This window comes from Elaeis guineensis, chromosome 10, assembly GCF_000442705.2.
Source record: "Elaeis guineensis isolate ETL-2024a chromosome 10, EG11, whole genome shotgun sequence".
In the NCBI taxonomy this organism is placed as follows: Eukaryota; Viridiplantae; Streptophyta; class Magnoliopsida; order Arecales; family Arecaceae; genus Elaeis; species Elaeis guineensis.
In genome coordinates, this window is record NC_026002.2 from 16293237 (window position 1) to 16313161 (window position 19925).

Sequence of the window (19925 nt, forward strand, 5' to 3'; positions counted from 1 at the left end):
TCCTCCAAAACTCACAAACATCGTTGTGTCTACCCTAGGCCTAGCCATTGCCACTGGTGTCCCCCAATAGAAATCACCAGTGCCACCAGCTCCACCCTAGCGAGCCATTGCTGCTCTCCTCCGCGACTCCCTCATCGACCAAAAGCTTTATCTCCAGCCCATCTCCCTCTGGATTGTTTGCATTAATTAGGATGTCATTCTTTACAATAAGACCCATCTCAACTTCATCAGTGAGGCACCGCTCCTTCCTCCTTGGCCTTCCAAAGGCGAGTTGGCCTCGGAAGTCTGCACCGTATACATATTTCAGACTAGTGCAGCAAAGACAGCAAGAACTTTTTGCAAAATTGGTTATGAAATGAATTTATTTTACAAATTCCACCGAGGAAAATGATGTTCTTATGATGGGGATTGCTTCTCCAATTATGGTATGGTCAAGCAGTTCAGCATAAGTGATCGAATGGCAGAACAAACTGCTGGCCATTCCCCTCCCTCTCTCTCTCTCTCTCCCTCCCCTCCCTCTCCAGCCCCTATGTGATGAAGGACAGACTCACCTGTTTTGGAACAAGTTGACCTAGTAACAAACTTGTACAGTTCAACGATCCATTTCAGAACTTTGTCCTAGCAATTTCACATTTTTGTGCATCACTTTTTCCCACAGCTTCATCACCCTCGCCTTCACTCCCACCTCTTGCTCTTTCCTCCCTCCCTCCTCGTTACCTTTCTTTCTTTTTTTCCTTCTTTTGTTGGTACTTCATATACTCATCCCTATCTGTGTCAGCCCCAAGCAAAAGCCAAGAACCAGACTCCCTTCTCATATCCCATCGCCATGTTTGCTAATGTCCGCTGGTCCATAGACCACCTCTTGTCCTAAATAGCTGCACTACTGCTCCAAAACCCCAAGCTGGTGATGATTACTCGGCGGCCCAAGGTCAGCTCCTCTGGTGCTCATCAACTCCAGATATAAAACGCTATGATTCTCTCTGATCCCCCCACCCCTTCTCTCTCTCTCTTTTCTTTTGTTTTCTTGCGTAGAATTCGTCTCTCTCGGAAACAGTAAAGCTACGCGGTCCACGATTCCTCCTTTCGCCTCAAAATTCCAAGCCGTTTTGCACCTCCAAACTCCACCTCCTCCACTCTTCTGCGTTCCCCGGGAAAGAAGCAGGCACGGCAACCTGGCGAATTCCAAGGCCTGCCCCATTTTGGTGCAAGGCAAGATATCTTTCTCTTTTCTCCGATCGAAAGGGAGGCTGACGGCTGCCAGGGGCATCCCCGTAAATTAATCCCAAAGTCAATGGCAATCACTGGTACCCTCTCATCTCCCTTGAAATTCCCTGGATTAATTTTAATTTCCATCATAATTATAAATAAACACCTCTCTTTCTCCTTGCCCTGCTCCAAGCCCACCAAACTCTCTAGAATATTCTGTGGAAAGATAGGGAGACACAAAGAGTGCAGTATGAGAAAATACGAGCCTTTTTAGCAGACACCACTGTGCTACGTACTCCGTTATACATAGATATATATATGTAATCGGGACCGTTGCATCGCGGGTCGAGGGTCTATAACGTGCGCCGGCACGGCGCCACCGCATTAAAAGCCCACTCCCCCGTCCCTCTCCCTTTCTCTCTCAAGCAAAACCCTCTAAACTCCTGTTTCACGGAAGGATCCCCTTCCACTGCGCCTGTACCCCGCTCTCGCCGTACCGACGAATAAATCCCCCGGTTCCTCTCTCTCTCTCTCTTGTAGCGGCTTTTATTTACGAGAGCGTAGGAGAGTGGAGAGCGAGAGTGTGGTTTTTTTTTTGGGGGGGAGAATTTTTTGGGGTCGTTCTGTTTTCTTTGTCCGAGCTCACTCCACAAGTAACGGTGGTGGTGGACGGAGAGATGGAGGAGATGCGGGGGAATATTCTAGATCCGGGGGCCGCGGAGTTCTACCCGGCGAGCCAGTTTGCCCTCGCCCAGCCCCAAATTTACTACACCTACCCCTCCCCGCCGCCTCCGCCTGCGGTGCCGGTCTACCCCCAGGCGGCGCCGGCGGAGTACGTGAGCCCGGCGTGGGTGGTGGGGGATGGGGCGGGGACGAGGGCGGTGGTGCTGAGCATGGTGCCGCGGCACGTCGGGGAGGCGGCGGTGCGGTTGGAGATGGAGAAGTTCGGCGGGGTGCGGGCGGTGGAGATGGGGTCGCTGGCCGCCGACGGGATCGTGACCGTCCACTTCTTCGATCTGCGGAGCGCGCAGACGGCGGTGACGGAGATCCGGGAGCAGCACGTGCGGCAGCAGAGCCTGCTCGGCCAGCAGTACGGCGTGCTCGCCGGCAATTGGGCGGAGCCCGGTGGCCCCGGCGGCGCCGGGATGCTGGTCATGCACCCGATGGGGTGGCGGGGGCTGATCGCCGGCCAGGCGGTGTGGGCCCAGTTCGCGGCTAGGGCTTTCGATGACCCCAACCATGGTTCCCTCGTTGTCTTCAATTTGGATCCAAGTGTCTCTTCGCTTGCTCTCCGAGAAATCTTCCAGCCTTTCGGTAATGAAACCATCAACAACCCACCAATAATCGATAACCATCGTTAATTTCACATCTGGCATTTTATGACATCCATATATTTTTGCTCTCGTCTTGTCCTCTAAATTTCTTTTCTGGCCTTGCTCCAAGGCTTCGTTCAGCTTTGCCATATCGGTTGTCTCTTCTTTTGTTAGTATTATTTCGAAGCATTCTTTCTCTGTGTTTTGTTTTTCTTCGTTTTTGATTTTATGTATACATACCGTCAAACAATTTTGGTGGCCGCGAGACAAATCTTTCTTTGGTATGGTATCTGTGCGAGTTCGTCTCATTATGTTTTCTTTCTTCTAGCTTGGTTTTTTTACTGGAAAGAGCCATTTATGTTCTTTCTTTGCGAGAGAGGAGAAAAGAAACAATGGATCCCAGTTCTCGTTACATAATTCTGGCAATCTTAAACTTTTTCCCATTTCATCTTTCTGGATGTTTGGTTACAGGAGCCGTGAAGGATGCGAAGGAGATGGCCTCGAGACCCCACCACAGGGTGGTGGAGTTCTTCGACACACGGGACGCCGCTCGTGCCCTCTCCGAGCTCAACGGCAAGGAAATCCTGGGTAGAAGACTCGTGCTCGAATTCTTCAGACCAGGTGGTCAGACAAGAAGGTCTGATGCTCTTCTTTCTTGAATTCCTTCCAATCCTTTAATACTACTGCTGCTGCTGCTGCTGCTGCTGCTGCTATTAATACTTCCATTCATAGTAGCAGCAATTACTCGAAGAGGAGTTCCGGTCACCAGAACTATCCTCTACCTCCGAGGCTTCTGCGAACGACGAGGTGGGTTCAAGGCAGTGGTGGAGGAGGTCCCCAGCCTTCATCATCGTCCGCGCCAGGAGGAGGGAGTGGGGAGGGAGTGGTGTTGCTGAAGAGGACGAGCACGGCCGGTAGCAGTAGTAGCACTGGGAGAAACAGTAATGGTGGCAACGGTGGCAGCGGGAGTGGGAGGAGGAACAAAGGTGGCGGCGGCAGCATCGGCCACCAATCATCGTCGTCGTCGTCATCAAAGCAGCAGTCGTCGAGCAGGAAAGGGTGGAAGAGTCATCATGGGAAGAACGGCGGCGGGGAGGCGAGATTTCTGTTCAAGGAAGCGGGGGAGGCGGAGGAGGAATCCGCATCCCCTTGTAGAGATTCCAGGACCACCGTGATGATTAGAAACATCCCCAACAAGTACAGGTCTCCCACCTTCCCCCCTTCTCTCTCTCTCTCTCTCTCTCTCTCTACTCATTAATAATAAAAAATATTCTCTCTCTTTATTTTAATGTGTTTGATGTTTTGAATTATTGATGTTTTATGAGAATTTTAATTGGGCGATGGATTATAATTGGATGCAGTCAGAAGCTGTTGTTGAACATGTTGGACAACCACTGCATTCACTACAACGAGAAGATTGGAGAGGAGGGGGAAGAGGATGAGCCCTACTCGGCCTACGACTTTGTCTATCTCCCCATCGATTTCAAGTAAGTGGAACGAGTGTTTTTTTTTTTTGGGATGTGGTTGTTTATTAATTAGATCATAAAGGTGGTTTGTTTCTTTATAATTTGGGTTGCTTCGGTTTTAAAAATCAAAAGAAAGGAAAGACTAAAAGGCTATACCCAAATCTGAGAAAAAGGAAGGGTAGCAGAATGCTGGAGAAATTAACTGAAAATAGAAGGCAGAATAAGGGGAGAGGTTGGATCAAAGAAAGGCTGGTTCGTATCTTCGCCGTACCCCGGTTATAAACTGGGCTGTTATATAAAAGGGCTATACGATTTTTCCTTTCTGGTTCTCGAAAGGAAGGAGGAAATTTGGAAAGCATAAGCTAACAAATAATAAATCTTTCAAACTTTGTAGACTTGGAAGGAGGAAAGAAACCCTAATAGGAAACGAAATGACCCATCAGACATAGAATGACTTTCGAGATTAATTAGCAATAATAATAGTAATAATATATTATGTATCAAGAAGAAACTCCATCACATCCCTTTTCCAGCTTGTCCCTTTTACTCTCTCTCACATCACAGCTGAAAGTGGAAAAGCAACTTTTAGATCAGAAATTCTTAAAAATTAGTAGCTAAAATGCGAAGAAAAGACTTCTTTTTTTTTTTAGAAAAATTTTGAGAAAAGAAAGTACAGCAGCTTTGGTAAAGAAAATATAGCTTGAATCCTTTGCTTCTCCATGGTTCAAAAGATTGTCTCAAGTCCTTTCTTTGGTGTAATTCAGCAACAAGTGCAATGTTGGGTATGGTTTCGTGAATCTCACATCTCCTGAGGCTGCGTACAGACTCTACAAAGCTTTCCACAAGCAGCCCTGGGAGGTCTTCAACTCCCGAAAGATTTGCCAGGTCACCTACGCTCGCTTGCAGGTATATTTTCTGATAATTATAACATAAAATCATTTCCTTTGTCATGCTAAAAAGTAGAATAAATATGGAAAAAGAAGTACTTTCATTTATGTTTGGCTAATTTTTGTACTTGGAATTTTGTTCTTGGGTGGTGGATTCAAAAAGGGCTTGGAGGCGCTGAAGGAGCACTTCAAGAACTCCAAGTTCGCGTGCGACAACGACGAGTACATGCCGGTGATCTTCTCCCCTCCCCGCGACGGCAGGCAGCTGACGGACCCTTTCCCCATCGGCGGCCGCGGCCCCGTCGCTCTCACCAAGCGGGTCGTCGACCGGATGCGCCGCGCCAGCGAGCACCTCGCCGCCTCCGAAGCAGCGGCGGCGGTAGCGCCACCGCCGTCGGACGGCGGGGGAGCGTCCTCCACCACCACCTCGACCCACGCGCCATCTGACAACGCCGAGCATGATGATGATGACGAGGAGGAGGAGGAGGAGGAGGAGGAGGACGACGTGGGCGGCGGCGGCGGCGGCGGCGGCGACGAGGAAGGAGGCAGCGACGAGACCGGGAGTCGCCTCTCCGAGGCACTCCTAAGCCTATCCTATAGCCAAGTCTAGGCGGCCAGCCATTGTCCCGTGAGTGAGTGGACACATCTCAACACCTACAAGACTCTCTGGCGCCTCTTTTGTATTGAGTGTCCAAAAGCTTATCAAGGGGTAGATTGATGCATCTGGTTGTATCCAAGATTCGATGATGATGGTGATGTGATTCATCTTAATTACATTTACCAGCTTGAAAGCTCATCCCTTCCCAACCGGTGTACGGGATCTACTCCATCCTTTACTCCTCTCTCTCTCTCTCTCTCTTCGCTTCGTATGCGGATGATAATAATATATATCACATGTCTGTCTTCGTTTGCTTGTCTTCCTCTTTCCCTCAGTTCCAGTAATTAATTAGTTCCATGGTTGGGTATTATTTTATGGGAGAGTAATCTCGAAGTGGAAGCGACAAAGCTTCCATCAACTCCCGATTCGTGGCGGGCAGTCAGCAGCAGACGAGAAGCCGTCTGGTCTTCTCAGTTGACGGTAGATACTCTGGTGCACGTTAGTCGCTTTCCCATTGGCATGCTACCATGCGCTTGGACTCCGCATATCATCAAATGGGGTGCTTTGACTGGTACTGTTGGAAATGAATAGTGACAAGGGTGATATGTGATCTATTTTTATATTTATATTTATATATAATACCTCCAACCTTGCAATTCAACGGTATGTCTGGTCTTATAATTAAAATACTCGAGTCCTCGTGCATGCAACCAGTAAAGAATGGCTCGTTCGAGGCCTAATGCGCTTTGGACTAAACAACTTGGAATTACGAGATGGGGGGTGTAATTTTTATGCGACAGATAGTATGAGGAAGGGCAACTCCCAGTGCTTAATGTTTATTTTTGACCAGCAGCACATAATGCTTAATATTTTATGAGTAACAGAACATAATGCTGAATAGATTAGAGTCCCTATACGATGGTTAGGCGTGTTCGCGACGATCCATGCAGTCGAAGTGACCTGAAACAGTAGCAGCACTTCCAACCGGAGACAACAAAAAATAATGGCAAAACTAACAGCAAGATCTATGCCTAAAATGTGCAAATGAACGTAGCTTAGGTGAGATACTATAAACATTCTTGGCTCGGTCTGTGTCCTTTTTATACGGTTAATCTCTGGACCCTGGCTCTTGCGTTGGCTAATCTCTCGTTCCTATAGAAAGCGAAAAGACTGCATCAATAATGGCTCGGGCAGAACTTGGATAATAGTTATTGTCCAGCTTTTAAACCACACACCTCTGACCTATATAAACCATATAAAGCAATGCCTTGTGACTCATATTTAGAATGATGATGTCATCCCCAGCTATCTATATATCTATCCTCTTCTTTCTTTCCTTCGCCACCTACGGAGCTAGGCTGGTGTTCCAATCCAACCTCTCCGGCGCCGTTCTGGTGTCCCGGATATTTAATTGCTGCCATTATCCCCGCCGGTGCGGTGTACGCCGGTATCGCGTCACAGCAGTTTGTTTTTTCCGTCATTTAATGAATGAATCAATCGGAGTACTAAAATAATTCTCCAGTTACTGCCATAATAATAATAACAATAACTCGGCTCCTTTTTATTGGGGGGAGAGAGATGATGGCGGTCTGAATGAAATATCCGGGTATTAGGATGTTCTCCATGCAAAAGAGGGGATCGTGGGATAAAGTAATAATAAATAAAGGAGGGGCTCGGATATCGAGGCGTGTGTCAGCCTCTAAGTGCCTGACAGGTAAGCGACCCGACCACGTTGGACGATGTCCGTTGACGTGGCCCTCTCCGCGCTGCGGTCGTCGCGGTTGACCGACGCCGTACACCGCCAGCCGGGCCCGAGACAACGCTCCCGCGGTCCCGCCCCCGTCCCCCACACCACCGCTTCCCGCTCCTGACCGGCAAATCTCACCCAAATTCGCACCCATCCCGTGCGTCCATGGCATAACTACCTCCCCTGAAACTAGGGAGGTGCGGTGGGTGGTCGTTTGGGTGGGCTCATGGGGCGTGTGGGAGGGAGGACACGTCGACGTCCACGTCCTGGCCTCGTCATCTGGACCCGGCCGGACCCCCGGCAACATCAACCTCGTTCTTGTGTGTGCGTATATGTGTGTGCGTGCGTGCGTGTGCGTGTGTGTGTGTGTATATATATCGTAGTTAGGATAAACGAATGGGATGACGTGTACTCTAAAAAATCTATGCGGTCGTCCGTAACAAATGTCTATGTAAGTCCGTATGTCTATCTACTACGGTACTGGGTATGGTTGTGACTCTGTTTCTGATGTAGATTTTGACGGACCACAAACGTTTAGTATAGGGATAGGGAAGTATATATACCAGCAACGTGAACAAACCAAGAAGCTGATGTTTTATAATGGAGATCGGAGTACATACGGCGTTCATATATATATGGTTGGTGAGAGTAGTAAGTCTTCACTACTTGAAACGAAGTTTGAGTTGTACGTTCAAAGATCCAATTCAGTTAATCCTTTGTCTGCAGATCCATTGTCTGGGTTGTGTCTACGTTACAATGTGAGAACCAGGTTAACCAGAAAAGGGAGGGGAAAAAAGAAAGAAAAGCTGAAAGTCTCTAGGCTTTAGTGTTGGAAAATTTTCAATTGAAGAAGTGGGGCGGGAGGGTCATGCATAGAGGGCGCAATGTACATGTTTAGGATCACACATCTCTTGATTACATGGGTCTTGTACGGTCGTGGGATTCAACAGCCATGATTTCACCAACGAACCAAATTGGAGAGGATACTAACCTGATATTTTTAGTATTGAAATACTTAAAAAGTATAAAATGATTTAAGGTTGCAACAATATTATGAGTTAAGTCAAATTTCTCCATAGCAATGTCAATGCTCATTTCTTTTGCGCATGAAAAGCTCCATATACCACTTAAAAAAAAAAAAAAAGGTCCAACTTGCATAAATTGGTATCATACACAGGGTATGGTTAAATTCTATTCTCAAGGCAGCATTAAAATGCTATAAGAATTTTTTTATGTGGACATAACTTACATTGCAAAGAGTTTCCTTATATGCAATAAATTTAACCACTCATGGTTATAAAAAATGGAATGCATAAATTTAGATGAAAATATTTTACAAAATTTTGTAGAAGCAATTTTTGTAGAAAGATTGATAATTAGAAAAATAGTCTTACAACTAGGATAAAATATTTCTTTTTCTTTTTTTTTTTTTTTGTTGAGACTAGCTATATTAAGAAGTTTTAGTATAGATACATCCATAAGCATCCAACATAATCAAACTATAGAGATGGTGGGAAAGCTTTACTTCAGATGTCCAAACCACACTATCAGTACATATGTTTAGCTATATAAGATACCATCCAATCAGCCATACAATTATCCACCCTATAAATCTATCTTATCGAACAACAGAAATATCGAGTAATAAGTCTCCGATCATCAGTCAAAAAGGAAAGATAGACTTTAGAGAGCTTGGACCCAGTGGACAACCATGAAATCACTATCCCAAAATTCTCTTCCAAAATCACTCTATCAACTTGCAAGGTAGAAACGACATCATCAGGCCCACCCAAGCAGCCTTAACTCAGGCACAATCATGTTAAAAAGTGAGACACCATCAATTATGATAAGGAGTGATTTCACATCATAGATGATAAATCTAGCTCTTCCATAGTGTCCTCTATCCTTCACACTACGGCGGAAGTGGATTTTGAGGAAGCTAGGGATGAGAGTTCTCAAGGAAAATGAATTACCTAAGATGCAGAGATGCAATAGTAGAACCCTAGCTTTCTCAAACTATAAAAGATTCCTCCAAATTCGTTGCCGCCCAAAAGTTAGTGGCATCAGTCATGGCTATTGTCACAATCCTAGCTAGTTGGACTATCATTGATGTTGCTAAAAATCCTTCTGTCCCCAATTGTCCAAATATAGTAAGCATTAGCATAGGTCAATTATCGGTCGCCGACGCATAGCCCCTACTCGACTCTCTAGTCTAATATAGTGAATAAAAGTCTCTCTATCCTAGGGTTGAGTACTGATGGCCAACCAGCTGAATGCTTGGCTCTAAATAAGATAAACTCTTAGGTAGCCAAAATTAGCATGATCAATCATCTCATTTGCGTCCCTGCATTGATCACAATAGGGAGGAATGACAATATCCTAATGGTGCAAAAAAACTCTTGCAAAGGAAACTATTCCATACCAACTTCTAGATGAAAAGGACCATAGTAGGATGAACCTGCACGTTCCACACCCAATCCAAGTCTCTTGGTCACACGGGAGGCCTCTCAAGGAGGAGATGCAGCTGATTGACCTTTATTCTCTGAGAGCTGGCAACATCCCAAAGTAATCTATCTAGTAAATCTCCCAAAGGAACCACCATGGAGAACTCGTGAGCTAAGCTCGCGACCCAGACACGCATCGGTGAGCCCTCTTTCACACATCCTCAATCCATCTGGTATCAAGTCATGGATCACCTTGTTATCCAAGGCTTCATAATATTCAATGTTGAATGGCAATGATCAAGTAGGACATTTGAAATCCAGGGGTCACTTAGCACATTAATGGATCTTGGATCATCAATCAACCACCTATACCTAAAAGTAAAACTGGGAGTAAATGAGCACAAAGCTTTCCAAATGAAAGAGCAATATATGCATGCAAACCTAGCCTAGTCAGCCTCTCGGCTCCATATTTCACCCACATCAAGAATACCTACAAATCCCCAGGATCAGTCATAAACTTAGCCGCCAATCTCAACATAAAAGCATCCTTATTAAACCATCTCAATATAAGGGGTCATTTTTTTATGGATAAATATCATGAAAAAGTTCGTAAATTTTTTTATTGACCAATTTACTTATGTTCTCATACTTTTCAACATGGATAAATTACTTTACTATGGACAATATTTATCTATAAAATTAAAAAAAAATTATCCATCCAAAAGATTACTAAATCATTTTCCGATCAGTCAGTAAAGTAGGCATTTAATACTGCACTTAAAATATTCATTCTCATTTCCAATATCTCCATCATTCAATGCTTAATAACTTAGTCAAATCTAAAAAGCATAGGAATATCATGAAAAATATGGATAAATTTTATCAATTTATACAGAAAAATAATAATGTACAAGAACATGGATAATAAATTCCGAAGCTACTTTTCTATGTATAAAAAAATATAAGTAAAATATTTTTCTATCTAAATATTATCTACAAAATATTTATCCAAAAAGATATAGATTTTCGGACAAATCTTTTACTTACAAAAGGACGGATCTTAAAAAAAAATATATTCTTAACTAGCAACTATTAGGCCATCTATCAACAAAAATCTTGAATTAGAATCCAGACCCCCCTTATTAGTTTCTTCATATGTAATGATATGTGATTAGGGATACTAATTAGTTACACATATACCTAAGTTTCATTGTCAAATAACAAAATCATAAGGTGGTCCTTGGAATAACCAAGCATTATTTGGTAATAAGCATTGTTCGATCAAACTTCCTAATTCTCATTTTTCAGCCATCGGCTGTTCCACGTACAGTATCCTTATGTCCATTCCCAAATTCTTATACCTTTTCTTTTAACTTAAATTGTTTCCTTGATTCTAATATTATCCTACTAACATGGTTATAGTATAATATAATAATCAATATTGCAAATGTAACATAATATATCATATACAATATTAACATATAAAATATATTAATATGCTATATATTACAATATTATATAATATTGTAGCTTATAGCTCAACATTAGTATTCAATTTAAAAGGTTAATATCTGATATTCTATATAATATGGTATTAATATTATACTATTTTAAGGATATATTATAAAATATATTACTAATAACATTATATTCAAAATATTATTATGATAATATAGAATAGACAAAAAAATATGGAGACGTGGGAGGAGGCACGCCAATACCGATGTTCTGGCGTCGTCATCTAAGGAGAAGTTTTTGGATAGGCTTAGCCAATCATGTATACTATAGATAAAGCCAATGAAAAAAATTATCATATTAATATTTTAAATTTAAAAATTTTATAATCATTTCAACAGACCACTGTTTAATCTTATAACCATCTCAACATATGAAGATTCAACATACTGCTGTATACTGTTGTGAAATTTAGATCTATCCAAAAAAATTTTCATCCAGAGCCGCCGGCCTGCCAGGCTGCCGGGGGTTGAGGTTGCCAGGTCGGCAAACTCGGCCTCGACATCGCGTATTAATATGAGATACGGCGAGGGAAGGTTACAAATAAATGAAAAAGGGAAGGGGACTTATGAATGAATGTGATGGCAGCATCCATTTGCCCTACTGCTGTACTCCCTCCATCACTTCCAAAACCTTTCAATTTCTCTACGGTCATCCGTTGAAAATCTCTCTCGACTCCAGCATGCCTCTTGCTCAGTTTCAAGCGTGTGTTTATATATATATATATATATATATATATATATATATCAGTTTTGAAGAAATTATTGATTTGAATGGTTCTGCGCTATATCTTGCACCATTCCATAACAAATCAGCTCATCATTTAAAAAAATAAATTTAAAATAATAAAAAAATATTATCGAATCAGTCATAGTTAAGTGTATTTTTTTTTTTTATTTAAAATTTTCAATCAAATTTAGATAATAATATATCTTTTTTTTATTAATAGATGATATGCTGGTTTGTTATTGGATCGTACAAGATATACATAATAGAATCATTTTAATCAATAATTTTTTTGAATTTTATAGATGGCTTACCGGTGTCAGTGGACAATGTATGTATATATAGTCTCGGATTGGTCAGCTGTATTCCAATTTGGTTCATCTTTTGATCCATTTGAATTACTCAATATGTTATTTTGGAATTAAATAGCTCAAGCAGGAAGATCCTTAAAAGCAATGAAATAAGATTTTCAGCACATTTAGTTTGGATTTTGGATCCCAAAAATAAAAAAGTTCAAAGTTTTTCGAGAAAATTAAGTTAATTTAGCACTTGATGTTGCTTCCATGCTAGCAGGTACATCTAACTAGGTTTTGGATGCCTTGCAATCATCCAAGGAAATGCAGAGTTATCCATTTTGAAGAGAAAAAATCTTTTAAGAAATCTCAAAGGATTATCTCGCAAGATCGAGATAATACGAGGAAAGAAAGCAAATGTGAAATTCCTATTGTTTTTTTTCTTTTCTTTTTTTTTTTTAATTGGAAAAGGGAGGTTGTAACCATACTGTGTTTTATTAAGGTAAAGTTTAAAATGAATTTATAAGGATGGATATTTACAAGTTACAATTAATGGCTGAAATCCAGAGGATTTCAGTCCCTAGTTAAAAATTTTCTTTTTTTGTATTTATCTCTCTCTGCAAGGGATAGGAAACTATTTGATTTGAGGCATAGTATGCATGGATTTCTCAGTTTCTCAGCATCTCTTGAATAGTGTCTAGCATTTCTCTAATACTTATTTTCAACTTTCCTTCATGGAAAGATTATTTTTTTAAAAGTTTGCCATTGAAGGCTGGCTTTTCTTCCTATTGTTGAAGTAGCAGGAGTGAATGCGATCATGCTTGAAAATATAATATCTGAAATCTGAAGTCATTGAGCTGCAACGGTCCAATAATGGTTACCAAAATGAAAGTTAGAGTGAGTGGATTATTTTGAGTCTGGATCCTCTCTAATTCAGGGATTGAAGTGGATTTTTTGAAGAGAGGATGAAATCTTCGATTTTTTATAAACTAATCATCAATTTTGCAAAATATTAAATTGTTGAAAACATACATCAGCTTGCCAAACAAAAACTATTGGAAAATTAAAATTTTCACAAATACCATCATATTTTGAACACTTTTCCTGATGGTTTTAGAATTTTCAAAGCAACGCCTTCTCCATTGCTTGCTCAAGAGACCCAACGCATCGATTAAAGGTCTAGGTATCCAGCGCTTCTTCATGATTAATACCTCCACATTTAGCTCCTTTCTTTTAAAAAATATACAGCAATGGGGCAAACTAGAATGTCTGCTGCATAGCCTCTGATATGCTGCAAACGCTACATAGGTTTTGAGATCCAAAACATTGTCAAACTAAACTCTAGATCAAAGATGATCAGGAGGAATTCAGATCCTTAATGGTCTTAGAATAACCTAGGAACAAACAGCTCTTTCCAACATTGGGTTGGCTCCATACCCGTTACTTTTAGATGAGGTCCCAAGGGTTGTGGAAGTTTGGATCCTCTTCGATGCAATTTTTATCCCGTCAAGTATAGTACCATCATTGATTACCATCATTTGAAATAAAATTAGATCGGATACTAGTATATTCATATCTATATTTATTTTATTTGATAGATATATATATATAAATATAGATATTATTTGGATATAAAAATCACATCTATATTTATTTTAAACAGATACAGATACGATTTGAATATTAGAAATATAGATATAATGACTGATATAATTTAGATAATTAAACTTTATAACTATAGAATCAAAAAGATTACTAAATATATGATAAATCAAGTTAATAATATATTTATATAGTATATATTTTTTTAAAAAATTAATAGGTATTATATAAAATTATATAGAGTTACATATAGATTTGGATATTCAGATATGGATCGGATAGTTGTCTATCTATATATAGATTTATTTTTTTTAATAAATATGTATACTGATATGAATATTAATTACATCTTCAAATTTTTATTCATATTCAGATTGATTCGAATATGAAAATGGATCGGATGAATAATATCCATATCATTTTCATCCTTACCACACCATCGTATCATCCACATCATATACAGATTCTTTACGCTCATTCATGCAATGCGGTGAGGTACTATTAATGCAATATGATAGTACTATTTTTTTTTTTAATGATAAAGGAGACAGCAGAATGTTGCTGCTCAATGTAGTACCATACTTCATGGGGCAAAAGTCGCATCGCAGATGATCCCATTTCGGGCTGCTGGCGCTTGACACCAAGCCTTGGAAATGGGGAAGCCTTGCAAGGGTCAAGAAAGAGGAGATATCGGGGAATGGTCTGGCAAGAGCTCTTCTGGGCCCACACAATAATAAGGTTCATGGTCAATCACACCCTAAACCAGCAACATACCAATTAGGGCTTATGTCACAGGCCTGGTTATATGGCCCAATGTTATGAGTAGCTTTGTTGAAGCCAGGCATTATATTAGCCTTTGGAGTGATGCCATGGTCAGACTTTCTCTACCCCCGAAGATTATTTTCTTCCCTCTTACTGCCATCATGATAACACGTTGCATAGATTATAGACGAGTTGTTAACATTATTAATATACGTATGACCTGAAACATCCAAAAATTTAAGTTTACTCAAAAATTCCTTCGAAAATATTTAAGGTTACTTTTGTTTCAAGCCCGGCCCCAAGCCATGGTAAATGTTGATAATCCTTTTGAATGTTGAAGTACTTTGAAGTTATGAATCAATTCAATCCCCCAAAATTTGTTTCAAAGATAAACAGCATATTAGAGCTGTACTTATTAGTCAACTAATTATCATATATCCTACATGTATATCAACTCGTTGCTCTTCACGTAAGCTTCGGCTAGTTATTACACTTTTTTCACATGATAAGTTGGTAACTTACCTTTAATTCTTTTAATTAAAACAATTATACAACAAAATTCTTATAATGTGGTGCATAAATTCATTCATTCATAGTATTTCTTTTTTCCCTTCTTTTTAAGCAAATATTCGTTCACACTACTATGATACATAATACATAAAATATAAAACAAATAAATCTGAAATAGAGTATCTTTCCATGTGTATTCCCTGTGCCACTATCATCTTAGAGTTCATCCTTGGAGACTGACTTCCTGGAAGGATTAGGGGATGTCTTGATTGGATATGAAGCCTCCATTGCAATACCACATTTCCCATGCCTGTCCTGGATGCCACGCTCCATTCTGATGTAGCCACTCTCTCCCCACCCTGATCCCCATGAGTTCTTCACAATCCAGTACTTAGTTCCTTCATTTGTTGTCCCATACCCCACGATCGCGACGCCATGGTCTAATTCTGTGCCACAACTGCCAGTGAAAACACCCTGCCATCAAATTACAGCATGTCACTTAGAAGCATAGAAATCTTTTGCCAATGTAAAGCATAGATTCGAGGTTTTAACATTAAGGTTTGTTGCGGTCCGGTCAGCTAGACTTATACCGCACAGCTTTATCCCCATGAGCCGCTTTACAGGTCAAAAGGAGCCTCACAAGAAGCAGACTAAAAAGTCTGCTCCCCCTCCACAAGGCCACCAATGTTGCGGTCTGGTCAACCAGGCTAATGAGGTCAGACCGGCTCTCGGGATGCGTCCATAGTCCGTGTCAGGCGTAAGACGATTTCATCCGTCTGTGAGATATTATCCGTTTTGAGCATCCCTATGGGGTCCCACACAGCTTTATCTCTGTGGGCCGTTTTGCTGGCCAAAAAGCGCCTCACAAGAGGCTAGAAGGTTTCGATGCCTTATAAGATGAGGTAGTCTGACTGAACAGCCGATGTGAAATTAAAAAATCTGCTCTCTCTCCATAATAAAGTTCACTACATACATGGACTTGTTATAGGGTCTATATATATCTATGTATATAAATATATAGAGAGAGAGAAGGGGAGAGAGAGAGCGAGAGGCGAACCACTTGAACACAAACCTCGGAATAGAATTGGAAATCCAAACCACTTGCTTCAATAGCAACAGACACTGGCTGATTAGCCACAGCTTTCATAAGAGCTTCCTCATCGTTGGCAGGGACATTTTCGTGTCCGTCGATCGTCACTACTGGAGAATTCTCCTGCAAAACAACCCTCTTCCTAAGAATTTCTAAAAGAGAACAATTGCATTTTAGGTTAGGTGGGCCAAATGAATGATCTCATGACATATTACGTTGCTTGATCCATGAAAGCCCCATTAACATTTCACTTGGACTTCAATCATTAATTTCTGAAACATATTGTACGAAAATCTCAAAAGGTTAAAGGAAAACATCATAAATTATTTTGGAAAGCTGAAATAGATAACTCATAAGAATACTTTCTCCACAATATTGGTGTATATTTATTTATCTAATATGGATCTTATTTATCTCATAAGAATAGCCATCTAGAAATGTAATTCTCAATTACCTTGGAAACATCGCATCTTCCATCGTCTGCCTTGTAAGGATACGCAGCCTCTGTTGTTATACCACCATTTTTCGCAATGAATTCAAATGCATAATCCATTAATCCTCCATTGCATCCATTATTGTCCTCATTGTCACAATCAATAAGCTCTTGCTCTGACAAGGAAATCAGCTTCTTCGTCTTGATCTGATTTATACCCTCCACAGCAACCACCGTCGAAAATGCCCAGCAGCTCCCTAAATTATGAACATAAACAAGCAAATAATTCCATCATGCTAGCTGCATGTCTAACATAAATAATCTATCTATCTATCAGTCTCTGTATATATAATGATATGATTCATAGGTATATAGGAAACAGTGATGCACCGCATTGGCCTTGATCCTTGACGGCGGTGACTGCACCCTTCTGCCTCCAATCAACCAATGCAGGGAGGGCATGAACGTTCTCATGCATGAAACGTCCGGCGCCACGAGGGCTCCGGCGGCGCATCCTGTGGTGTTGCACTTGGAACCCGCATACCAGCTTCGGAATTCTTGGTTGGTCATGTCACCAAACTTGTTGAGAGCAAGCTTGTAGGGTGCATCCTTCTTGTTGAACTCATGGATGAACTTGACGTTCTCCTGGAACACATTGAATCGCTTGTGCTTCTCGTCGAGGTCCCGGGACACGGTGTGGTAGCCTCGCCACCTCACGTACAAGTTCCATAGGCTCTCTTCAGTTCTGAGGTCCTTCTCGTCGAATGGAATGCTATGAGCCAATGCAAAAGCTAGTGCAACTAGCACCCCAAACAACAAGGCCTTCGCCATTTTAATTTGTCAATGGTTGAGAAGTGGAAGGGAAATAGAAAAAAAAGGAGGATTTGGAGTATGGAGATCAAGAGGATTGGTATGAGGTTTATATAGAGGGAAAGGACCCTTTAGTGGGAAGCAATGGGGTTAGGAGGAATTATCCAAGTTGCTTCTCGGGAACAACCATCGAAACTAAAACACGTTGGCATGACATAATTATGAGGTCGGCAAGAATGACAAGGGATAGATATTTGCAAGAAACAAGGTTTGTTTCAGCTAGCCAAGGTAGCTAGCTAGGCAAAGTGGCGCCTTAGGCTTCAAGTGGGTCGCTCTTCAGGCTTTATAAAAGGATAACGGTATATGTACCACCAAACCCAGCAGACTTGAGCTTGGCTCCATGATCCCTTATGATCCCTTCTAACTGAGCCTTCTCAGCAACTCATTGGACAGAACACACAGGTGTAGTTAATTATGGGATAAGGTATCTCAGGAGACGAGAAGGCTCAGGACATCCTATCGTTAGCCTTTTTCCCCTTTCCATCAATGAGTGGCTCTAAGATATGACTCATTACTCCTTTTTCCAATATTAATATTCCTTCTGATGTCCCATCCATCCAAAACCAAGCCGAAGCGTGCGCGCTTCTCGCTCTATCCTGAAGCCAGTGACAAGCACGGATTTCGGTCGGCTAACATGTCCAAGGATGCTGTTTTCCTAAGTTACCATCCTAAAGAATCCAAGAAGAGATGGTGGGTCCTGTTCTTCAAATCTCTGTTTACAAGAAAGTTCACATGATTCATGTCATAGTGTTCCTTTTTTATAAAAAAAAAAAAAAAAAAAAAAAGGTTTTACAATAGTGATGACGGTACCGCCGATCAGAATAGCAGAATAACTGTGTATCAAACACCTGATAATCTCTGTTTACAAGGAATTTCACATTCTTTGGATTCTTTTTTATTTATTAGATAAGTATGGTGGCTGGATCAGACCTACCGAATTAGATGGGTACAGTGTGATGGATGAGAAATAGCCTCTCCTAGTAAGTAAATAAATAAAAATAACACCCTAGACTATAGTCGTTTGTGAAAATGACACCTTGTATTTTTTTTTTTTCAATAAAAAAAATGACCTTAACCGAGTCAAAATGTATTCCCGGAAAACAGCTTAAAAAAAAAAAAAAAAAAAAAATGCAGATCCTGATATTCAGCATGCATTTCATCCATATGTTCAAATTTAAGGGGCAAAAAAGGCTCATTCTTGAGACTGCCAGATGTTTACCCAGCTCTGAATGCAACTTCTCATATGCTATGAATAATAGGTCTGGGGTGATTGGAGAACCGGACTAGTCATCATATCTCAAAAAGAATTTGAAGGCAAAGATGCTGCAACTATAAGCATTCAATTTGTTCAACCATGTTCAAATTGTTTAACATAAAAATGAACTCAGAAACATTAGTATATAAATCTGTACTTGACACTGTAATCTACATAATTTAGAAAAGAAGAAAGTGCAATAAAATTGGAAATCGTACTTTTTTTAGTATGACAATGAGATCAAACAATAAGGGACATATATTTCAATGGTACAGTGATCATGAAATGGGACAAGGAACAAAAGCATGTAGCTGAGATTTTTGTAGAGTGTTACAGCCACACAGATAAATCAAGGTGCTTATATGTAGATACTGAAAGAGCAAAATAATCATTTCAAACAGATCTTTCGACTGAAAAATGCCAACTTATCATCTATAAAAACTTACAGCTAATCTGCCAGCCAACTTGAAACAGAAGGTACATCTCCTTGAATCATCTAAGCATATAAATTGATGTTTCCATCATTTTTCATATCTCAACAGATCGTGCAACTAAATATGAATGAAAATATTTTCCTAGCTTGGTGTGCTGCTTGAACACCGGAAGAATTCAGTTCAACATACATAGACGCATATGTTATACTAGACACATATGCATGAACACATGCACACATACCATTTTCATCTCTAGACAGATTATTAACTGAATATGACTTAACAATATTTTTCTCCTAGGAATCATACACTAATTCAAATAATACTGGGGCTACATTAGGTTTGGGGTTACAGTGGAAGAAGATTATTTCAACCCGCTTATACCTGCCAAACACTTTCCTGAGCCACTCTATTCCAAAAGTAAGGCATTTTGAGAAAAAGTTGCAATTTGAAGATAACCCACAGTAATATATTCCATCCTGTACAGAAGAAGAGTTGACTTCGGAGTAAAGTGGATCAAGAGTAATTTAATGCATTTATTCCAGGCTACCTTACTTTGCAACCAGACATATCACTTCACCTATTTTTCAGAGATCAACATGCAGCTGGTTACCTACTTCCCAAGTAAAGTTTATATCAAAGCAGTTTGCCTGGTTGGGGTCGACAGAACCTGATTATAGTATGCACATTTGATAAACACTGACTAGAACAAACTATTTATTGTAACCACGAACATGTACCAGTTATATTATTAATTTTGATTATGGGAAGTCC

The 19925-nt window shown here is 40.7% G+C and overlaps 2 protein-coding genes across 3 annotated transcripts; one reads left to right on the plus strand and one right to left on the minus strand.

The window, feature by feature from the left end:
- The first annotated feature begins 1668 nt into the window (after positions 1-1668).
- On the plus strand, positions 1669-5670 carry LOC140852028 (protein terminal ear1 homolog). Of its 2 annotated transcripts, none has more exons than XM_073244677.1 (6): positions 1669-2520; positions 2991-3156; positions 3252-3722; positions 3881-4006; positions 4750-4891; positions 5036-5670. In XM_073244677.1, exons 1-6 carry the CDS (start codon positions 1884-1886, stop codon positions 5480-5482), a joined length of 1989 nt encoding a protein of 662 aa, XP_073100778.1. In that variant the 5' UTR covers positions 1669-1883; the 3' UTR covers positions 5483-5670. The 2 variants fall into 2 exon arrangements, with proteins under 2 accessions (XP_073100778.1, XP_073100779.1); XM_073244678.1 differs by having other exon boundaries at positions 1670-2520; positions 3258-3722.
- Positions 5671-15174: 9504 nt separating this feature from the next.
- Positions 15175-19903, minus strand: LOC140852071 (vignain-like). The gene is given in 5 exon segments (XM_073244813.1): positions 15175-15543; positions 16142-16282; positions 16614-16849; positions 16983-17123; positions 17126-19903. Coding segments are annotated over 5 exon segments (1074 nt in total). The 5' UTR covers positions 17424-19903; the 3' UTR covers positions 15175-15285.
- Between the last annotated feature and the right edge of the window lie 22 nt (positions 19904-19925).